Genomic DNA, 21,393 nt, shown 5'->3' with positions numbered 1-21,393 from the left:
CGCAGCAAAAAGTGCCGGCGTCAGCTCGTGCAACTTCCTTTTACCGTCGCTATGCCGGCACTCCTGCCTTCCACCTCCTACTCCTGCCGCGTATGTCTCCGCACACCCAGACAAGCAGGGGCAGCTCTGTGTGCTTTTAACTTCGGCACACAGCTGCCCCTAAGCTGTATTTTAGCCGCGGTTTCATGAGGCAGCCTCGGGGCCTTTGGTAGGCCGGCCCACATCGCATCATTGAAGCGGGCCGGCCTACCAAAGGCCCCGAGGCTGCCTCATGAAACCGCGGCTAAAATACAGCTTAGGGGCAGCTGTGTGCCGAAGTTAAAAGCACACAGAGCTGCCGCTAGCCTACATAGAGGAAACATTTGCTGGAGAGGGAAGGGAGTAGGGGTGCTCCTGGACAAGGGAGGGGAAAGGGCTACTGCTGACAGGGGAGAAGGGAAAGGGAAGGGATGAGAGTTACTGTTGGATAAGAGGAAGAGGAAATGGAGAAGGGGTACTCCTGGACAAGGGAGGGGAAGGGGGTACTGCTGACAGGGGAGAAAGGGAAGGGACGAGAATTACTGTTGGATAAGGGGAGGAAGAAAGGGAGAAGGTACTGCTGGACAGGGGAGGAGGAACATTGGAAGGAAACAGCTGGCAGGGAGATTAGAGGAGAGGAAGGAGTCAGGATGGAATGGAGAGATCAGATGAGGGAAAGGGGAGAGACAGAGGAATGACAAAGTAGAAAGAGATTGATGCTGGGAAGGGGGATCAGATGAAAAATAAGGAAAGAGGGACAAAGATGCTAGATCTGGTGTAGGAGAGACGGGCATAGAAAGAACGCAGATACCATATGGAAGGGGGAGGGGTAGAGGGCAGACAGTGGATGGAAGAGGAAGATGCTGGATTGAAGAGACAGAGGGCAGACGCTGGATGGAAGAGAGTGAAAAGAAGATGAAAGCAGAAACCAGAGACGACAAAAGGTAGAAAAAAATAATTTTGTTTCTATCTTGTGATTAGAATATATCAGATTTAAAATATGTATCCTGCTAGAGCTGATGTTAGACATAACTGGAGAGTGCAAAGCCCAGGCAGTGCGTCTTAGCTTCCAGCTGGCTTAGGGCTCTCTCTGACCAGGAGGCATTTGCCCTAGTTCCACTCCCCTAACACCATTCCTGCCATGTGTGACTGTGGTATTCTGTTAGCATGATATTTGTGTAGCATTCTGTAATAATTTGGCTTATTCAATTTTCTTGATAGTAGAGGGGATATATGTGAAGGGGAGGGGAGACGGGGGTTTTGTTGATCCTTGCCCTGAATTATTTATATTTATAAAATGACAATTGTACAGAATATTGTTTCTTTTTATACTTTAATAAAATATGTTCAATATAAAATCATAACTATTTGAGGCTTGTGCGGATGGGATCAGATGGTTATCGGGACCAAGCTCGCGGAGATGGGGCGGCAATGGGGTTTTAAAAAATTTCAGTCTTATTAGTTTGCCGGTCCATGAAATAATTATTTTATTTCCGCCAGTCCATAGGTGTAAAAAGGTTGAAGAACACTACTCTAGACCGCTTTAAGCCTTTTTGTGTCCTTCGCCAGATACGGTCTCCAAAACTGAACACAATACTCCAAGTGGGGTCTCACCAACGACCTGTACAGGGGCATCAACACTTTCTTCCTTCTACTGGCTATGCCTCTCTTTATATAGCCCAGCATCCTTCTGGCAGCAGCCACCACCTTGTCGCACTGTTTTTTTTGCCTTTAGATCTTTGGACACTATTACCCCAAGGTCCCCCTCCCCATCCATGCTATCAGCCTCTCCTCTCCCAACATATACGGCTCCTTCCGATTATTAATCCCCAAATGCATTAGTCTACATTTCTTTGCATTGAATTTTAGTTGCCAGATAGAACATTCTTCTAACTTTTGAAGACCCTTTTCCATGTTTTCCATTCCCTCCTCGGTGTCTACTCTGTTACAAATCTTGGTATCGGCAAAAAGGCAAACCTTTCCTTCTAACCCTTCAGTAATGTCACTCTCATAGAAACAGAGAAGATGACGGCAGATAAGGGCCATAGCCCATCAGGTCTGCCCTCTCTACTGACCCACCCCCAAGTCTAGGGATCCCACTCCTGGTGACAGGTTCCCTTGGCTTAACCCTCTAAGGCACAGGTGTCAAAGTCGGTCCTCGAGGGCCGTAATCCAGTCGGGTTTTCAGGATTTCCCCAATGAATATGCATGAGATTTATGTGCATGCACTGCTTTCAATGCATATTCATTGGGGAAATCCTGAAAACCCGACTGGATTACGGCCCTCGAGGAGGGACTTTGACACCCCTGCTCTAAGGGATCCCACATATTGAACAGGATCAGCCCCAGCACCTAACCCTGAGGGACTCCACTACTCACCTTTCCTTCCTCCGAGTGACTTCCATTAACCACCATCCTTTGCCCTTCAAGTTTGTTCAAGAGCCTCCTATGAGGAACCGTGTCAAAGGCTTTATTGAAATCTAAGTAAATTACATCTAGCATATGTCCTTGATCCAGTTCTCTGGTCACCCAATCAAAAAATTCAATCAGGTTCGTTTGACAAGATTTACCTATAGTAAAGCCATGTTGCCTCGGTTCCTGTAACCCATTAGATTCACAAAGTTCACTATCATCTTTCAGCAACACTTCCATTATTTTTCCAACAACTGAAGTGAGGCTTATCAGCCTGTAGTTTCCCACTTTATCCCTGTGACCACTTTTGTGAATAGGGACCACATCCGCTCTTCTCCAGTCCCCAGGAACCACTCCTGTCTCCAGAGATTTGTTGAACAAGTCTCTAATAGGACCCGCCAGAACCTCTCTGAGCTCCCTCAGTATCCTCGGATGGATCCTGTCCGGTTCCATCGCTTTGTCTACCTTCAGTTTTTCAAGTTGTTCATAAACACTTTCCTCCGTGAACAGCGCAGAATCTACTCCATTTTCCCACGTAACTTTGCCAGAAAACCTCAGTCCTTCTCCAGGATTTTCCAAATATACAATTTTTGCAAATTAATGATGGCTGCCAGAAAGATCAGAGATACAGCCTTCAGGCAGTAAATAGTCCATTCACGTGTTTCAACAATGATGGGGGGGCCTTCAGTATACCATCCCTATCTACAGGAAAAGATATCATCAAGGTAAGAACCTAATCTTTTTTCTCAGTGCAATAGGGATGGTATGCTGAACCAAGGGACATACCTAAGCAGTCCCCAAAACCCTAGAAAGAGAGAAGCCTGCCCTCAAAACCTGGATTGGCCACTATGAAGACAGGATATTGGGCTAGATGGACCACTGGTCTGACCCAGTAAAGCTATTCTTATGATTCCCTGATTCTGTTTGAGTTTCAGCAAAGTCTTCCCTATCAGAGACATGGGAGGATTCATATACAAAGACCCACACCCCAAGGCAAGTGGAAGGAATCTGATGCTAGCCTGTCCTGTGATCTGAGTCTAGAGAAGTACTGAAGGACTTTAAGATTGTGAGGAGTAGCAGAGAGATACACTGAGAGTGTCCCACTCTTTGAAAATCTCTTGGACAATGCCCAAATTGAGTGATCACTCATGTGGTTTCCTGACCCTTCTCAGTCTGTCTGCCAGACTGTTGGATTTTCCTATCAGATATGTGGGCTTGAGAACTGAACAGTGGCACTCGTGGGCTGTAGGGGGCGCTATGGTACGTTAACGGAATTGACAGTGTGCAGGACATGATGGTGCAGTATTTTGTGGAGTTTTTTCTATAAAAACGCCTACTTTTCGTATGGTTCTGGGTAACTCGTTAGATACAAGCATATGTGTTAGTTAAGGCCACGCCCAATGTAAGTGTACGAAAAGTTGGTGAATAAAAATCTGAATATGGATGTAGCCAAGGCCAGAAAAACATACTACAGATTAATATTAAGGAAAAGCATAATAATATTCTCTTTATGTACTTTGCTATTAAGCCAGATCATAGAGGAAATCAGGTAATGTGTAACATACATAGAGATATTAATGACTCCATTTTGGTTCTCTGTCTTTCTTAAGTATCTTCTGCTTGGCTTTACTCCATTTTGTGTTTGGCCTATGTCCCTTCTGTGTCTTTGTTCAGCTTCCAGCATTGAGCCTCATGGGCTAATTGATAACAGATGTGCTTGAGCTGGTTAGGAGCATATTCGATTACATATCCCAAAATGGGGTATAACAGAGAAAGCCTTCTTGTATTAAGTATGAATGCAATTTACTGTGTTGGATGTGTGAATGAGGCCCCGAATGAATGATAGATGCTATGAATGAGATGTGAGAATATGATTTGTACTTATATTTAAATGTTTTATATAGATATATATTTTAAACTTGAAGAAACTTTAAGGAGAAACCTGAGGCAACATCTGGAAATGGTTAAGTTAGAGCCAAAGACACTGCACTAGTCTTTGTAAAGCTCAGAGCAGGGGGGAATAGCCCCTCCTTCTTCTCAGTGTGCTGACAGGGACATGAACTTTTCAGCACATGCTGAAAACAAATGCAGACTCTCTTGAAATAGATAAACGGTTTGATTTAAGTTTTTGAGAATGACAAAAAGAATATTGGATATGTAATAATAATGGGTTTATGTGTATTCAGAAATGAATGTAAACAAAAATATGATTTCTGAAACTTTTATTTCATGTCAAAAGTAAGTTCTTTGTTTAAACTTAAGGACAGCCTATGTCAGTTGATTTGCTGACAAGTAATGATGTCATGCTGGTCATGTAAGGTATATATTGGTGAGTGACAATTAAGGGGTTGAGATTTTTACCAGAAAAGCCAGCATTAGGCATCTGTAAAGATCTCCCAATGACGCAATAACTTTTTGATGGATGATACGGAAATAAATAAAAAATAATAAGTTTTTTTGAACCTTTGCGTCATGTGCCATGTTTCATATACTCTTTATCCACCCATGAGCAAACCTGGCTGCTCAGAACTATACTGTGCTATACAGCCCTACTCCATATCCTGACGGCCTCCAGCTACAGAGGGTAGGATCCCATTCCCTCTTACTTGTTGGTATAGTGCATTGCAATCTGAGAACATACTGCTATGATGGTTCTTTAATAATGATCAAACTTCAAGAATAAAGGCAAGCAGCTTTGCAGGGTATCTGACGAAAAAGATTTTGCTCAATACAGCTTCCCAAAAAGTTCAAATTTATGTGTGTTTAAATTCTTGTGCTTTCAGACGGATTTCTTGGGCCACCAAGCCGCACAGTGGTATAAATTGTTGTATGGGTATTTGAATAAAAAACAAAAAACTGTCCTTAGGGATATTTGGAGCATTGAGCTTGGGCACCAAATTTCTGCCTCTCAATGGCCATGTTTTTGGTCTTGGAGAATAAAAACTACAAGGGCAGCATCTATGAGACAGACTTGGTTTTTTTTTTGTTGCATAGAGCTTTTTGGACAAAAGTTCGTTTACAGAAGTTGGATAGCTCTAGGTCCAATAGATGCTGGCATTGTGGTTTAGAGGCTGGGACATTGGACCGTTTAATATTTTTCTGTTCCTATATAAATGCCTTTTGAAAGTTAATTTGGTCCCAAATTAATTCATTGTTGGTAAATCATGTTGCCCTTTTATATGATACTATATTATTTGGTACATCTATGAGATTCAAAAGCCCAATTTCTGCAAATAATAATAAACTTTTATTAATATTAACAGGGGTTGCCATTCAGCATATTAATGGAAATTGGAAAGATTACACTAAACTTAATTATACTTTTTGGTGGAATTCAGTATGTCATATCTACAAAATGGAGAGGGTGCTTGCCATGCAACAAGGAAATTATCATAAGTTTAAAAAGATTTGGGGGCCATTGATTATTTATTCTAATGATCAGACATCTTAAACACCTTAGTATTAGATAAGATATAGGGGGATGGGAGTGGGAAAGACAATAATTGATAATTGTTTATTATTAATATATGGGTGGGTGGGAAGGGATTCTTTTATATTTATATATTTTAAGGAGTATAAGTAAGATTGTCAAGTGATTTGTTAAATTTTTCTGATTGACTATTATACACTTGTTGTAATATTTGAAAATGAATAAAGATTTACAAAAAAAATATCTTTTTGGGCTTCTTTTACTAAGGTGCGCTAGTGTTTTTAGCGCACGCAGGAATTACCACATGCTACACTTCTAGAACTAACGCCAGCTCAATGCTGGCATTAAGGTCCAGCGCACACTATTCCGTGCGTTAAAGCCCTAACGCAGCTTAGTAAAAAGGAGCCCTTTATGTTAGCACAAATTTAAAAACACTTAGGACTCGGAAACAAGAGAGCAAATATGTAACCAAAGTGTGTGGAAACCATTTCTGTGGAAAAGGCAGCCCTCACCTGTAGTTCTCTTTGGCTTCTTCCACAGCAAGCTGTTTAAATTCCTCATACATTTTCTTATTAAAATGATCTCTAAGAAAAAAGGACCAGAAACGGAAAAGTGTGTTCATTTCTTGTGACTGGCCGATTCCCAACCGTTTCCTCTCTGAAAGGATAAGAGCAAGGCAGGATTGTTACTTTGCTGTAATTCCTGGTCTATAAAATATACATTTTCAATGTGATTTCACTAATTGGACCATATTTTTTACTTAGCATTACTACATGGAAACTACAAGGCCCCAATTTCCTCTTAATAAAAAAAAAAGACCTTGCACTCTTAAAACACCCTCTCATAGATATTTTTCCCATTTGGGGGTAGGGATAATTCTCTAAAATGGTTGCTAATCTTTATTTGCAGAATACACAATCAAATGATTGCTAAAAATCAGCCTAAGAGATATTCTGTAAATAAGCGCATCTTACATAGCATGTATTTCACATGTATTTATAGGCAGAGTCTGGGTGGCCCAAGGGCAGGACTCACATGCATTAACATATAAAATAAGTTACATGTCTCTTTATATACTAGCTCTATGAGTGGCTAAGTGCTTGTGCTTAAAATACAGACAAGTCTATACCCAGATGTGCTGGTATTCTATAAAAGAAAATGCACACTGGTCTAGAATTAGCTCCTTATTGCCTTTTGTCTTGGGTGCTTGATATAAAAATTGTCTACTGTATATTGTAGGAAATTTTCATGTGCATTTCTGCTACAACATGCATTGGTTATACTGACTCTTAAAACTCTGCCAATAGTACCCAACACTTCTTTAGCATCAGGGAGAGGGGGATAACAAATGTTTGTGGTTTAAGAAATTGTCCTTAAATACAGCCTCTCTCAAACATGAATAATTTATTAAACAACAAACTTTGAGTTCCTTAATGAAGGTGCCCCAATTAAATCCTCCCTACTCCTAAATGGGAAGAAACTATATTCATTTTTAAAAAATCTTTTATCCCACATATTCAAACAATCTCTGCGGGTTACAAAAGCACATGCACAGATCAATAAACAACTGCACAATTTCTTTAAAAACATCACTAACCTTGTATTTAAAAAGAAAAAGTAATGATTTAACAGCTCAACTGAACAGATCTCCAGTTGCAAAAGCTTTCTGAAAAAAATAAGCCTTCAGCGACTTTCGAAAGAATAATAGCACCGGAATCTGACGAATATTAGTAGGTAAAGCATTCTACATGCAACACTAAAAATGCTCAAAATAAAAGATTAAGCCTGGGGTGGGTGGGAATCAAACTGTGACTGGTAGACTTTAACTTTTTTAAAACACTGACCAACTGCCAAACTATTACCAAGGCGTTAGCCGTTTTAGAGTGCGCTAAATATTAGCCTGTGCTAAACACTATTGCGTCCATTGCGTTTAGCGCGCCTTAGTAAAAGGACCCCTTAGTTAGATAAACAGAACATTATAAAAAAAATTCACTGAAATGACCTACTTAACCCCACTTTCTCCTTTTCCCGAGTTTGAACACAATTTCCCAAGTAATACCAGTGCAGCTTTATTTAGCATTAAAACCTGTTGGCGTCTCAGAGTTTGCAGCTTAGCTATGTAGAGTTTAAGGGTTTTCTGCGGAGATTTGTCTGTATGAAGAGCTAAATTGAACGCATCCAGTAGGTCTCACCGATAAATTAGAGTAAGGTAGGAGGGTGGCTGTCATGAGTGTGGGAGCTTCCACGTGTGCTTCTGAGCATAACAGGAGAGCAGCCAGCCAAGATCTAGACAATACTGATGATGGAGAAACAGGTCAAGAAGGGAGTGGTCATCAACCCTATAATAACCAAGGGGAAAGGCAGAAGGCTGTATCTAAAAAGGGGATGGGAGACAGTCCTGAAGCAAAGGTAAAGGATTTTCTTTTCTACAAGGGATTTATGGAAATATATGCTAGCAAATGGTGGTGGTTTCTGGCACAAGGGAAAGTAATTCTAACCAGAGGCTACATGGGGTGTGGCAGGAAGGCTATATAATAGTCTTAAATCCTTTTAGAACTGCACCTTAAACTCTTATTGTAAAAGAATTGCAAACATATTTGGCAACTCTTTTGAATTGTTTAATCACGGAAGTTTTGAATTCTCTTGAAAAGGATTCTTGATTACAAGGAAGGCTTGATCTCTTTTTTTAAACTGTAGTTTAAAACTACTGTCTGAGGATTATAGAGAAATGTTGAATTCATTGGAAGATGTCATTTTAAACCTTTGGTATTTATCAGAGAAAGATCCTTTTCCCAGCTGAGAAGAAAGTCCAGGGAAAAGGGGGCTTTTGTGGGTGCCCAAGAGACCCTGCGTGCAGAAAGCTTCTAAGAGGCTGGTAGGCCTGCCCCGGGAGGCGCGAACAGGCAATCTCAGGAGTGTCACAGGTTTGTTGTTTTGTGCCACCCACAATCGGGAGCGAGGGTGGTAAGAGTGTGGGGGTTGGACCCACAATAAGGAGGGACAGAGGGGGGCTGCTGGACTCGAAAGTGGGAGCTGCTGTTGCCCTGCGAAGGGGGGAGTCTGCCTTTGACACAATTGATCATTCCCTACTCCTTACACGACTAGAATCTATTAATATCTCTGGTACAGTTTTGCAATGGTTCTCTTCCTACTTTCAGGACCGAAACTATAAGTTAGTTTCAATGACTATTTCCTCCACTATTTACCAAAGCTATGGAGTCCCCCAAGGCTCAATTCTTTCTCCCCTTCTCTTTAATATATTCTTGATACCATTACTTACTTTCGCCCAATCTATAGTTTTCACTATATTTATATATGCCAATGATATTCAACTACTCCACCCCCTAAATCCTACATCACCTGATGAAATAACTGAAATCAATCAAAAATTCAATAAAATCAGCTTCTGGCTTCGGCATAACAAACTTTCATTGAACATCCTTAAAACTACTAGTGTCCTTTTCTCGCTCTCTCCAGACGAGCATCTAGGTCTACCCATTTGTATTGATTCTTCCCCAATTCAAATGAACAGTAAAGTTAAACTTCTTGGAGTCATTGTAGACAAGGACCTCACCTTTCATCAACAAATTAGTGCAGTTATGCAGCAATGTTTTCATAAGTTTAGGCTCACCTGCTCTCTCTCTTCTTTTCTTGATCCCCCTCTATCAATATCCTGATTCACTCTCTTGTAATTTCAACCACAGCCTACTGCAATGCTCTTTATCAAGGTATAACCCAGAAAGAAATTGCAAAACACTGCTGTCAAATTAATTTATCATGCAAAAAAAATTGGACCATGTCACTCCTCTCCTCTGCAAAGCACATTGGCTACTCATCACCTCACCTATAAAATACTCCTCCTTACCTTTAAAACAAAAAACTCTTACCAACCGGCGTTCATAGATAAACTTTTGATCCCATACTCATCATCCAGGGCCCTCCGATCTAACAATCAAAACCTACTTTCCATACCGTCAATACACAAATTGTTTTACGATACTATTTGCAAATCCATTTTTTTCAGTCACTGCCCCCTCTCTGTGGTATGCCCTCCCATTAGATCTTCAATTAGAGAACTCTTGAAACATTTAAAGCCAAACTTAAAACTTTTCTCTTTAGAGACGCCTTTACTCTCTAGTAGCAACTTCCGCTTCTCAAACCTTTAACTTTTGTGAAGCCTTGAAACACCAAACGCTTCTTCTGAAGCGATCCCCATCCTGTTTTCCTAGGTGCACCCCTTGCTGTGTGACTCATGGATTATTACTAAAAATATTTTTTATAGAGAGGAGGGTGTTAAAAAAATGATTGTATTTTATTGAAAGTTTAATGGATATTTTATTGTACACTTGTTTAAGATTTAAAATGAATAAAGACTTTAAAACTCAAAATAAACTAAGACTTTATTAAATATATTACATAATATTTAAATCATTATAAAATATGAATATAAGTATGATATATTGTACTTAAAGTGTTCATGAAGAAAATCAAGTGTGTATTTATAAGATTATATGAATTTTTCTGATACACTTGTTGTAATATGCAAAACTGAATAAAGAAATAAAAAAACAAAACAAAAAAAAAAAAACACCACCAAAACTTTCTTAAGTAATTGCTGCTTTTTATGAGGACGGGTAACTTTTATGGGAGGACGGAGGGGATTCCTTGCAGGGATGGGTGGGGATGGAGGGGATTTTGGCGAGGATGGGTGGGATCTACATGAGAAAATGCCTTTTTTGACTTACCCTGGCACTTTAGAATAAGCTACCCATTTCAATTCAGCTTAATTTTCATAAAAGACATGTAAAATACTATGAAAATCTATTTATAAAGGCTTCTGAAGCTGCAGCTGTGCTGGTAAATGGTTCTGGTGAATGCACCTTAGCACTTTCCTGTTGATTTTTATAGTTCTTTTTATGATGTAAACTGTCTTGACCTATTGTAGATTTGGCGGTATATTAAAGTTTAATTAAATGGTAAATGATTCTTCACCTCCTATCTTTGGTCTTAGCCAGCAAAATAAGTCAATCAGTAGAGGGAGTAGGAGTGGATGGAGACATTTTTTCAACTTCTGCAGTGACATGAGCATAGAGCAGAATGCAAAATTGTTGTTGCGTGGAAGGGGGGACAGCGAAAATAAAACAGGAGATTCTGCAATTCTGAAAGTTCCTTGTGTGATGGGGTAAGAGGAAGAAGGAAGTAAATCCATCTTCTCTTTTACTCCTTTGATTCAGTCTCCCCAAACAACTGAATCGCTAGCCCTTTATGTTCTGTTGAGGGCAAAATACAGCTAAATGGAACATATTTAGTCAATAGTATATACTGAAGTAGAATAAGAGAACAAATTACTGATCTATTGTAAACTCTTCTAAACTGGTCCAGGTTGACACAAGAACATGATCTTCCAGTCTTACCATTTAGGCACCGTCTACGATATTTGTGATACACTTGTTGTGTGAACCCATTTTCCTTTAGCAGTTCATGGGAAGGATGCTGGAACTTGGGCAGCGAGTTAGGGGTACAGCCATAATTTCCTGAGAGTGGAACACCTTCTGAGGGGGATGCATTTGAACTGCTGTAAAGGATGAAGGTTGAAGAATGAATAGCAGAACCTACCCAAAAGAATGCAGATCTATCTCATAAGCCAACTACTACATGCTGCAAAGAAAGTTTCCAAAATTTTGACTTCAGCGGTGTAACTTTCAACACACAGACTTAACACACCCCTGTCGTCATTGGTCTCATCTATGCATCTTATTTTACTAATTCCATTTTTAATAGTTTTTCAGTACTCATCTTTAAAGAAGAAAGCGGTTCGGGGAGTCTCATTCCGACACAGAACTGTGTTTCGTTGTAGCTTTCTCAAGGATGTTCCCCTTAGTTCGCCTCATCTACCGTTCCCCATTTAGGGCTCCTTTTACTAAGCTGTGATAGCAGTTTTAGCATGCGCTGAATTGTCGCGCGCGCTAGATGCTAATGCCAGCATTGAGTTGGCGTTAGTTCTAGCCGTGTAGCGCGGGTTTAGTGTACGGGGCAATTCAGCATGCGCTAAAACCGCTATCGCAGCTTAGTAAAGGGAGCCCTTAGACCAGGGGTGTCCAACCTGCGGCCCCGGTCCAGGGCGATGCAGTGTTTTCTTCTGCTGCCCCCTGGTGTTTACCATCTTGCCGGCTCCCTCCTCTGTCTTGCTGCAGTGTTTGCGCATTTGTGCGGCCCCAGAAAACTTTTTTTCAGCCAATTCGACCCAGGGAAGCCAAAAGGTTGGACACCCCTGCCTTAATCTTTTAATTTTAGAAAGTTAAAAGAACGGTAGATGCGGCGAACTAAAGGGAACAACCTTGAGAAAGCTACAACGAAACATAGTTCTGTGTCAGAATGAGACTCTCCTAACCGCTTTCTTCTTTACAGATGAGTACTGAAAAACTATTTAAAATTGAATTTATAAAATATGATGTATAGAGAATAATTAATTGAAAGTTTAATGAGACCAATAACGACAAGGGTGTGTTAAGTCTGTATGTTGAAAGTTTATTCATACAGCTACACTGCTGAGGTCAAAACTTCAGAGTAAGAGTTTGAGAATGCCTGGATAAATTATTTTAATTACTCTGAATAAGTGAGTTGAGGTGAGAAATGTATAGCTCTATACATTGACAAAAATGGCATATAAAGTTTGGCATTTTCATCCTTCACTCTTAGCTGATGTCAAAATCAAATAATATTAATTTCATCAGTGCTTAAAGACCTAGTAACACAAATATCGGCAGATCTGATGGCCAGAGTTGAATCTGGCACTACACAGGTTCCACCTCTTCAAGATTAAAGTGTCACAAAATCAATATTCAAAAGCACTAAGGTCCTCATTCTATAAACGACACCTAAATCAGTATGAAACAGGGAAATAGTGCCTACCCACGTCAATCAAATTTAGGCTGTTTAATAATAATAGTAATCATTTTATTTTTATATACCGCCCTACCACATAGTTCTAGGCGGTTCACATACAATGCTAAAATTATACAATAGATGAATAATATGCCATTTACTAAAATACAATAAATTTCTCAAGAATGTACGAGCTATAAGATCAATATGCAAATTTCCAGAATTGCACCTACTAGCATCTAAATTGAGTTAGGTGCCGGTAGGCGTCTACAACTTAGAATGAATAGCATATTATGGTGGTATATTAGGCCAGGGGTTTACATGCCTAAATTCTGCCCCTAATCATGCCCTGACCACAGTTCCTTCTCAATTCTCTCCCTCCTGGGCCTGACCACAGCTTGCTCTTAAGTCGCCCCCACACACTTGGCACTTTTTTTTTTTTTAACGCAGGCAAGTCCTTAGCCCTGCGGCACAAGTGGCAGCTGTACTTACAGGCAGCCTGCACTGGGCCTTTCCTTCTATCCCAGCCCATCCCTTCTGAAGCAACTTCCTGTTTTCGGAAGAGGATTGCAGGGTTAGAGGTAAAGTACAGTCTCTTGCCATGTAAACCGCTCTGAACTATTCTGGTACTGCGGTATACAAAAATAAAGTTATTCTTCTTATTATTAAAGGCCAGGCCCAGCACAGGCCTTTGAATATGGCTGGTGCTGACGCTGCAGGGCTGAACACTTACCTGCATTAAAAAAGGTAAGGTCATATATTTATTTTAGTGCCTATTGGATTTGGGGATTTTATTCCATCTTTTTCTTCTGTGTGTGGAGAAGAGAGAGAGAAGAGAAAGACAGAGAGATAGATAATGAAAGATAATAGATTTAGTGGTAAAGGGAAGGGAGGGAGAAGGGGCTGGACCTGGGGTAGGATAAAGGAAGAAACTGGGTCTTTAATCAGCGGCATAGCCATGGGAGGGTGGGGGAGCCTTTGAGACCCGAGTTCCACACTTTGAGCTCAGGCTCTTCCAAAGCTGCAAAACCTGTTCAATGGCTGGTAAGGTAGTTGAAGCCCCACTAGCTGAAGAAATCTACTGTCCGAGTTGCCCCCTTCCTCCTTGTACTGCCTCAGAAGTAAGGAAGTTAGCAGCATGCCTCCAGCCACTGATGCTTACATTGCCCAAGCTTACTCAGTTCATGTGAAGTGCTGATATTGGCAGCTGGTGGCACTTCACTGATTTCCTTGCACCTAAGGCAACACAAGGAGGTAGGGGCTTCTTTGGCAATGGATTTTTTCAACTGGCAGAGTTTTGACAACCCAGCAGCAAAAGTATGATACCTAATGTGGGGAGGGGGAGGAGAAGGGAGAGGAAATATGTTCCTCCCCAGCCATCCCTGTGTTCCTCCCCAATGGACTGCTGGCTATGTCCTGTGTTTAATCAAACAATTAATCGCAAGATTATAATTTTTAATTGCACAATTAATTATGATTAAAACATTTTTTTAAGCGAAATGCAGCCTTAAAAATAGCTTTAAGAAACAGCATAATAATGCAATAGTTGAGTTAGGATGATGCAAAGATACATCTATAGTTCATTATCTAAAAGCTCCCAAATCTTATGAAAGGACTTTAGTCTACTGCAGTGTTCTTCAATGCAAGGCTCGGGGGCCAATGGCGGCTTTGATTGTCTTTCTTGGGGGGGGGGGTCCCTGTTACTCTGCATCTCTACCCAGATTCAGGACAAAAAGGGGAAAGTAGATGGAGGAAGAGCTACATGCTTGAAAGACAAGGCATTTCTCAAGAGACAAAAGAGAATACATTTTGAAATGGTCACAACCTTGAGGCTACCCCCAATGAAGTCTGAAGGTGGACTAGTAGAGATGGATGTCACTTACACACATTGGTCAGTAGTGTCATGGCACCACATGGGAAGATATTTGGCGGCTCTCCTTCAGCTCATTAGAATCCAAAGTGACCTAAGCTTAAAAATTAATGAAGACTGGTCTACTGTATTTCTCATCTATCTGAGCTTTCTCAGAAATGTTGTCCAGTCCTCTTTTTAATGAGGCCTGCTGCCTCCTCAACCTTGTCCCCAAAACGGTTATCGCTTTGGCATGGAACATCTGCCAGCTTCTCCTGAACTGCTAACCCAAGGTCTGAAACATGCAGCCAAGAGTGTCTGTGCATGCCAATATGTACTGTGGGAAATGAAGATCAAGTTCTGAAAATCCTTCCTCCTGAAAGACTCCAGAATATGAGCACCCCTGCCTGGCAGAAATGAGGCATGGGTCCTTCCACTTCTGGCTCTCTTGCAAGCAGATTTGACCACCTGGAGTAGTGCAGCAACTGCAGCTTCTCGAATCTGAGAGCCATCTGTCCTTTATATATGAGTCTGCCTTCTTAGGTACCACCTGCACAGAGAGTGGTTTCCCAATTCCCCGTGTATTCTTCAGGATGCTGTGAGCAGGCACTGTCACAGCTTCCTTAAGGTGAGAGTCATAGCCAAGGACAACTAACATCTCAGCCCTAGGCTTATCCTCGACCTCCAACTTAAAAGAAATGGCCTCTGCCAATTTCCCTCAAAAAAACAAACAAACAAAAAAAAGTAAACAAAGGACAGTTCTTCTGGGGGAGACTTTCTTCTCTCCTGTGGCGAGGAGGGCTCTGAAGGTAGGCCAAGGGACCTCTACTCCGACTACACTGGCTCATCCCCAGGAGTAGTCTGTCTCGGACTCAGCAAAATATTCCACATGGGAAGTCTGAATCTGCAGCTACCTCAGCTGACTGGATGGATGTCCATGGTCTGAGTGGATTTATTGCCAGGACTTAGGGGCAGCTTCCTCCTCCAATGTACTGGAAAGATACACCATCAGTAGGTGCCAGCCCTGGTGCCTGATGAAGCACAGGTGTTGACGACCATCCAACAGGCAAGGCATGGGTCTCCAAGATGGGTTGGGGTAATACTATAGGTGGCGCAAGTGGCCTCGATGTTGTACTCCTGCAGGATTTGCCCCAGCTCTTCTTGCAGTATGGCCTAGACCAGGGTTGTCCAACCTGCGGCCCCATGAAGTATTCTGTGCGGCCCCAGTCGAGGGCGATGCAGTGTTTTCCTCTGCTGCCCCCGAGTGTTTACCGTCTTGCTGGCTCCCTCCTCTGTCTTGCTGCAGCGTTTGCGTGGCCCCAGAAACATTTTTTACGGCCAATGCGGCCCAGGGAAGCCAAAAGGTTGGACATCCCTGACTTAGACCAATGTTTTTCAACTCAGTCCTGGAGTAACCTTTTGCCAGTCATGTTTTCAGGATATCCACAATGAATATGCATACAATGGATGCAGTATATGCAAATCAAGTTTATGCATATTCATTGTGAATATCCTGAAAACCTGACTGGCAAGGGGGTACTCCAGGACTGGTCTAGACCCAGTTCTTGAGGGCAAGTATTGGGAAAGGGAGGGCCAGTGCCAATATCAGGGCTGTGGAGTCGGTAGATAAATGTTCCGACTCCGACTCCAGGTACCCAAAATTTCCTCCGACTCCTCGACTCCGACTCCACAGCACTGGTTAATTTTCAGATCGTTAAAATGGAATGTCAAGTTGAGAGAAATGAGCATTTTCGACACCACCTTCTTTTTGCTTTTAATCAAGGTTCTAAGGCCGCAGAAGCTGCTTGCAATATTTGTGCTGTGTATATAGTGGGTGCTATAGCTGAAAGAATCGCTCGTGATTGGTATGCCAAGTTCAAAAATGGAGTCGGTAGATAAATGTTCCGACTCAGACTCCTCAGTTTTTTGTACTTCTGACTCCGACTCCAGGTACCCGAAATTTCCTCCGACTCCGACTCCACAGCCCTGGCCAATATGGTACCAAATCAGAAGTGAGATTCTGACTTTGGGGAGACTGACACATTGGCACTGATTAAGAAGGGAGCAATCCTTCTCAATACTGGCAACTCCAGTGCCCTGGAGCTCTAGACACTGTGCTTCAAGGAGGACCAATACTGATGCATCTTCATTTTCTTTCAGTGTCCGGCATCAGAGTCCTTTGGTGTTGACAAAACACTGGTCAACAAAAAAAAGTTTTTCTTTGCTGCTGAGAATTTAAGAAGTGTTCTTAGTTAATTTAATGACGCTGATTTCCGATCTGTAATTGAAATTTAGCTAGTACGCCAGGTTTCTGAGATATACGTTACTGATTTTTTAGATAGTTTGTCATATTGGCACAATATTGCGAGTATGAACTGTGTCCCACCAAACCTGTGTTAAGAAGTTTACTCTGAAAACAAACACGAACACAATAAGGAGACATGTTACAGAATATACTTCCACCTCTCAACTCACACAAAAGTGATGTCAGCATGTTCCGAAATGTTTGACACACTTGCTTTTGCACTCACAGAAAAAAGATATTTTGGTGTCCTGCCTTAAAAGATGCCATTGCTTCAGCCTTGAACCCAACAATTCTGTTTCTCTTTTGACAGTGACATTAAGATTTTCTTGAATTAGCAGGTGAGGTGGTTTTTCATCCAGAGTCGTAGAGGCACATTCTCCATCTGAACTTCTGGCACATTGAGTTGCAGATGTGGAAGGAGGAATTGGAACTGGATTCTTCAAGTCACGAGGAACGGGTTTAATTGCTGACGAGCAATCAGGATACACAATTTTGGATTTCTTCCTCTTTCTGAACCCAGCAATTTTTGTCATGCAAAAATAACAGTCTGAGTGATGATTTGTTGGTTCATGCCACACCATGGGTGCAGCGAAAGGCATCTTCTTCCGTTTCCCATTCAGCCACTGTGTTAATCCGGAATAGCAGACAATGCCCGTGCTTTACCTTGGTCGCCAGTTTTACAGCCAAAATAATGCTTGTATGCACTTTGAAGTCTGATTGACAGATTATTTTGCTGATCCACAAACATAATAGAAATCATCAGGATGGCTAACACAACCTCATCTGTTCATAATAATTATAATATCTTAGACAAAAAAACAAACAAAATTTAAAAATTCACAGGTAGAAAAAGCAGCACAATCACTTTTTAGTATAAACTTTCAAATTACCGTATTTCCCCAACGATAGGCCGCGGCTTATACATAGATTTTACAAACCTGTGTATTGGGTGTGGCTTGCTTAAATGGGGCAGCTTATCTAAAGACTTGAAAACTCATTCGCTAAAAGTATAATTCAGTAGACAAAAGACGGCATAACCCAAATGATTCATCCCCCCCTTTTAAATCATCCTCCCCATACCTGTAGCTGCGAATCTAAATTACCTTCTTACAGCAGCTTCAATACTCCAGCTGCTGTAAAAAGGTAATTTAGATTCGCGGCTACAGGGCAGGGAGGTTGTCGGACAGGGCCTGTTCTGTTGTCGGTCGGGTGGGGAAGCGCCACGAAGGTAAGGGGCAGGGAGAGAGAAAGGGAGGAAAGGTGGAGTGGAGAGGAAAAGATGCTTAAGGGAAATGGTTTAAAACTGAGGGGGGGAGAAGGACGCTGAAAGGACTGGGGAAGACAAAGGGGTGGAGAAGAACGCTGAAAGGACATGGCGAAGACGGGGGGGGGGGTGGAGAAGGACGCTGAAAGGACATGGGGAAGACAAAGGGGTGGAGAAGGACGCTGAAAGCACATACGGAAGACGGGGAGAAGGACGCTGAAAAGACATGGGGAAGACAGAGGGGGAGAAGAATGCTGAAAGGACATGGGGAGGACAGAGGGGGAGAAGGACGCTGAAAGGACATGGGGAAGACGGGGGAAGGACACTGAAAGGACATGGGGAAGACGGGGGAAGGATGCTGAAAGGACATGGGGAAGACGGGGGGGAAGGACACTGAAAGGACATGGGGAAGACAGAGGGGGAGAAGGACGCTGAAAGGACATGGGGGGAAGACAGAGGGGGGAGAAGGACATTGAAAGCACATGTGGAAGACAGAGGGGGGAGAAGGTCACTGAAAGCACATGTGGAAGACAGAGAGGGAAGAAAGACACTGAAAGCACATGTGGAAGACAGAGGGGGGAGAAGGACACTGAAAGCACTTGTGGAAGACAGAGGGGGGAGAAGGATACTGACAGGACATAGGGAAGATGGGGGGGAGAAGGACGCTGAAAGGAAATGGGGAAGAGAGAGTGGGGAGAAGACGCTAGCAGGGAAGAAGACAGAGATGCCAGACTATGGGGGGAGCGGAGGGAAGAAGATGGGTGCCAGACCAATTTGGAAGGGGGGAGAAAGGGAAAGGCACAGTAACAGAGCAAATGGAAGATGCAGAGAGAAGAGAGATAGTGGATGGAAGGAATTGAATGAGAACATGAGGAAAGCAGAAACCAGGCAACAAAGGTAGGAAAAAAATTATATTTCTTTTTTTGCTTCAGGATAAAGTAGTATATTAGTTGTGTTGATAAAAATTTATAATTTATTTTGAGGCAAAAACGTGAGACTAATAGTAAATATATTGAAAATACGTTTTGTCAAATTCAGTTATAAGCAGGGATTCATCCAGACCAAAAAACATATAGATAAAGCTGGGATTCCTTGCAGGGACGGGTGGGATTCTCACGGAGATGGGTGGGATTCCTCACGGGGACGGGTGGATTTTTGGCGGGGATGGGTGGGATTTCTGTCCCCGCGCAACTCTCTAGTTCTTACCTTTGCTAATTCTTCTCTCTTGTAAATCTACACTTTATTCCGGGACCAGTGGGTTATTTCCATCTACCTTCCAGGACTATGTAGGAAGCCTTAAATTCAGAGAATTATACCCCTCCCCCTCATCACTGTCACTGGTTCTTTAAACATCAGTCAGTAGCAAAGCAGCCAGGAACATCTGTAGAGGATAATATCAAGAAAGAGGGGAACGTGGACACTCCCCAACAAGTAAGTGGGTTCTGCTCACAATTAGAAATGCAAAACAGTAACAAGTAAACATAATTGAATCAGGATAGCAAATATTAGTAACCTGAATGATAACAACAGTACTATAAGTAGAAACAGCATGCACTTACAGACGGAGGCAGCCCAACTAGGGACCCCCATCAAAAAAAAAAAAAAAGGGTACAAAACCCAAAAATATGGCATTTAATAAAGGCTGGTCAGAAAAAAAAAAAATCCAGCTTACCAGTACTTGAAATGCAGACAATTGGTGACTCAGGAAAATACAGGACTTTCAATTGATCTAATATACACATCTACAATATATAAATCACTCAAAACCCACCTATTCAGCAAACAAGACCCTTAACGACCCCCCCCCCCGCATATCCTACCACTTCGCCCCCCCACTCTTCTCCTCCCACATAATAGCTTCTCTCTTCCCTAGCTTCCACTACCTCCCGTCATCATCTGTCAAGTTTGGTTAAAACTTGTTTATATTTGATAAAATTGTTGTAACTTGTTTATATCTGTAAAATCATTTATATCTGTAAAATTGTTAAAACTTGTTCACATCTGATATAATTGTTGTAAATCTGCGTCTCTACGCAGATACTACCTTAATTGATGTAAACCGCCTAGAACTCACCGGGTATGGCGGTATATAAGAATAAAATTATTATTATTATTATTATCTAGTCTCTTTTGATAATATACCCTGTGCCTAATTGTATTGAAATTCTATCTCTTTCATGTAAAAGTGCTCCTGTACTTTTCAAATAGTATTTGGAATTTTGACTATTTTTCTCTTAAATGCATATGAAACTCTCTTCTTTCCTGTGACTTCTTATCTTCAATCTTAGCTTTTTTGCTAATTGATTAATACAAGACATTTATTCACTTTCATTAAAGTATAAGTTACCTCTAGGAGATAGTCTCCACAGCCACCCTCCCCATCCCTAGGCTCACATTACATATATAGACTCACCCACCAATCATCCTCTACCTGTTGCCCAACCAAATCCAACCAATATAGAATAAAAGTAACTACCTTAAAAATATAATTCAACAACCCTAATACTATAACATATATTTTAAGAAAATTTTCACCCTCCCTTACCCTTCATTTTCTGTGACACATGACCATGGCTTTGACACATGCTCTCTCCATGATGAGTTTACTTTAAAAAAATGTATCCTCCTTTCATCTTATGAGACTTGGTACCACTTATCTATCTTCCATCATATCTAGGACAATTCTCACTCCCTTCCCAATGACTCCTGTTTACCAATTCCTCTTACTGCTACTGACCTTCCCCATCCCCTCCCTCTATCCTAAATCACAACCAAAGTTTCAAGCTCAAATTCTTCATCTACGCAGATGACATTACAATAGTCATCCCACTAACCAGTTTCACACCAGAGTTGCTTAACTCTCTCTCTATCAAGCTTACTCAATCAGATTGATGTTATCCTATAGATTAAAATTAAACTCTGACAAAACTAAATTCTTCCTTGCTACCCCCAAAGACAAAATCAAAGACACCACAATACAAGTGAATGGATCGGATTTCCCCCCTTGAACAAACCTTAAAAGTACTGGGAGTTACTTTAGACAAACATCTATCCCTGGAAAAACACACAGATCTTACAGTTAGGAAAAGCATCTTGGTGCTCTGGAAACTCCGCACCATAAAAAAATACTTTGACGATACCTCATTTCGCCTATTAGTACAATCCTCCATTCTCAGCATCCTGGACTACTGCAACATCATTTACTTAGGCTCCACAAAGAAAACCATTAG

At 41.6% G+C, this 21,393-nt stretch overlaps 1 protein-coding gene across 6 annotated transcripts in view; it reads right to left on the bottom strand.

The window, feature by feature from the left end:
* The window catches only part of LARP1B (La ribonucleoprotein 1B), a 277,107-nt gene that overhangs the window by 18,034 nt on the left and 237,680 nt on the right, over nt 1-21,393 (bottom strand). For 5 of the 6 annotated variants that reach the window (XM_033939051.1, XM_033939069.1, XM_033939060.1 and 2 more), the window contains 2 exons: nt 11,275-11,435; nt 6,373-6,517 (listed from right to left, as the gene is read on the bottom strand). In XM_033939051.1, coding sequence (XP_033794942.1) covers nt 6,373-6,517; nt 11,275-11,435 — 306 coding nt within the window. The remainder of the gene's footprint in view (nt 1-6,372; nt 6,518-11,274; nt 11,436-21,393) is intronic. The other variant, XR_004538886.1, reaches the window with a different exon arrangement.

This window comes from Geotrypetes seraphini, chromosome 1 (genome assembly GCF_902459505.1).
Source record: "Geotrypetes seraphini chromosome 1, aGeoSer1.1, whole genome shotgun sequence".
In the NCBI taxonomy this organism is placed as follows: Eukaryota; Metazoa; Chordata; class Amphibia; order Gymnophiona; family Dermophiidae; genus Geotrypetes; species Geotrypetes seraphini.
Note: the sequence above shows the minus strand (reverse complement) of the source record. Positions and strands in the feature narration are given on the sequence as shown.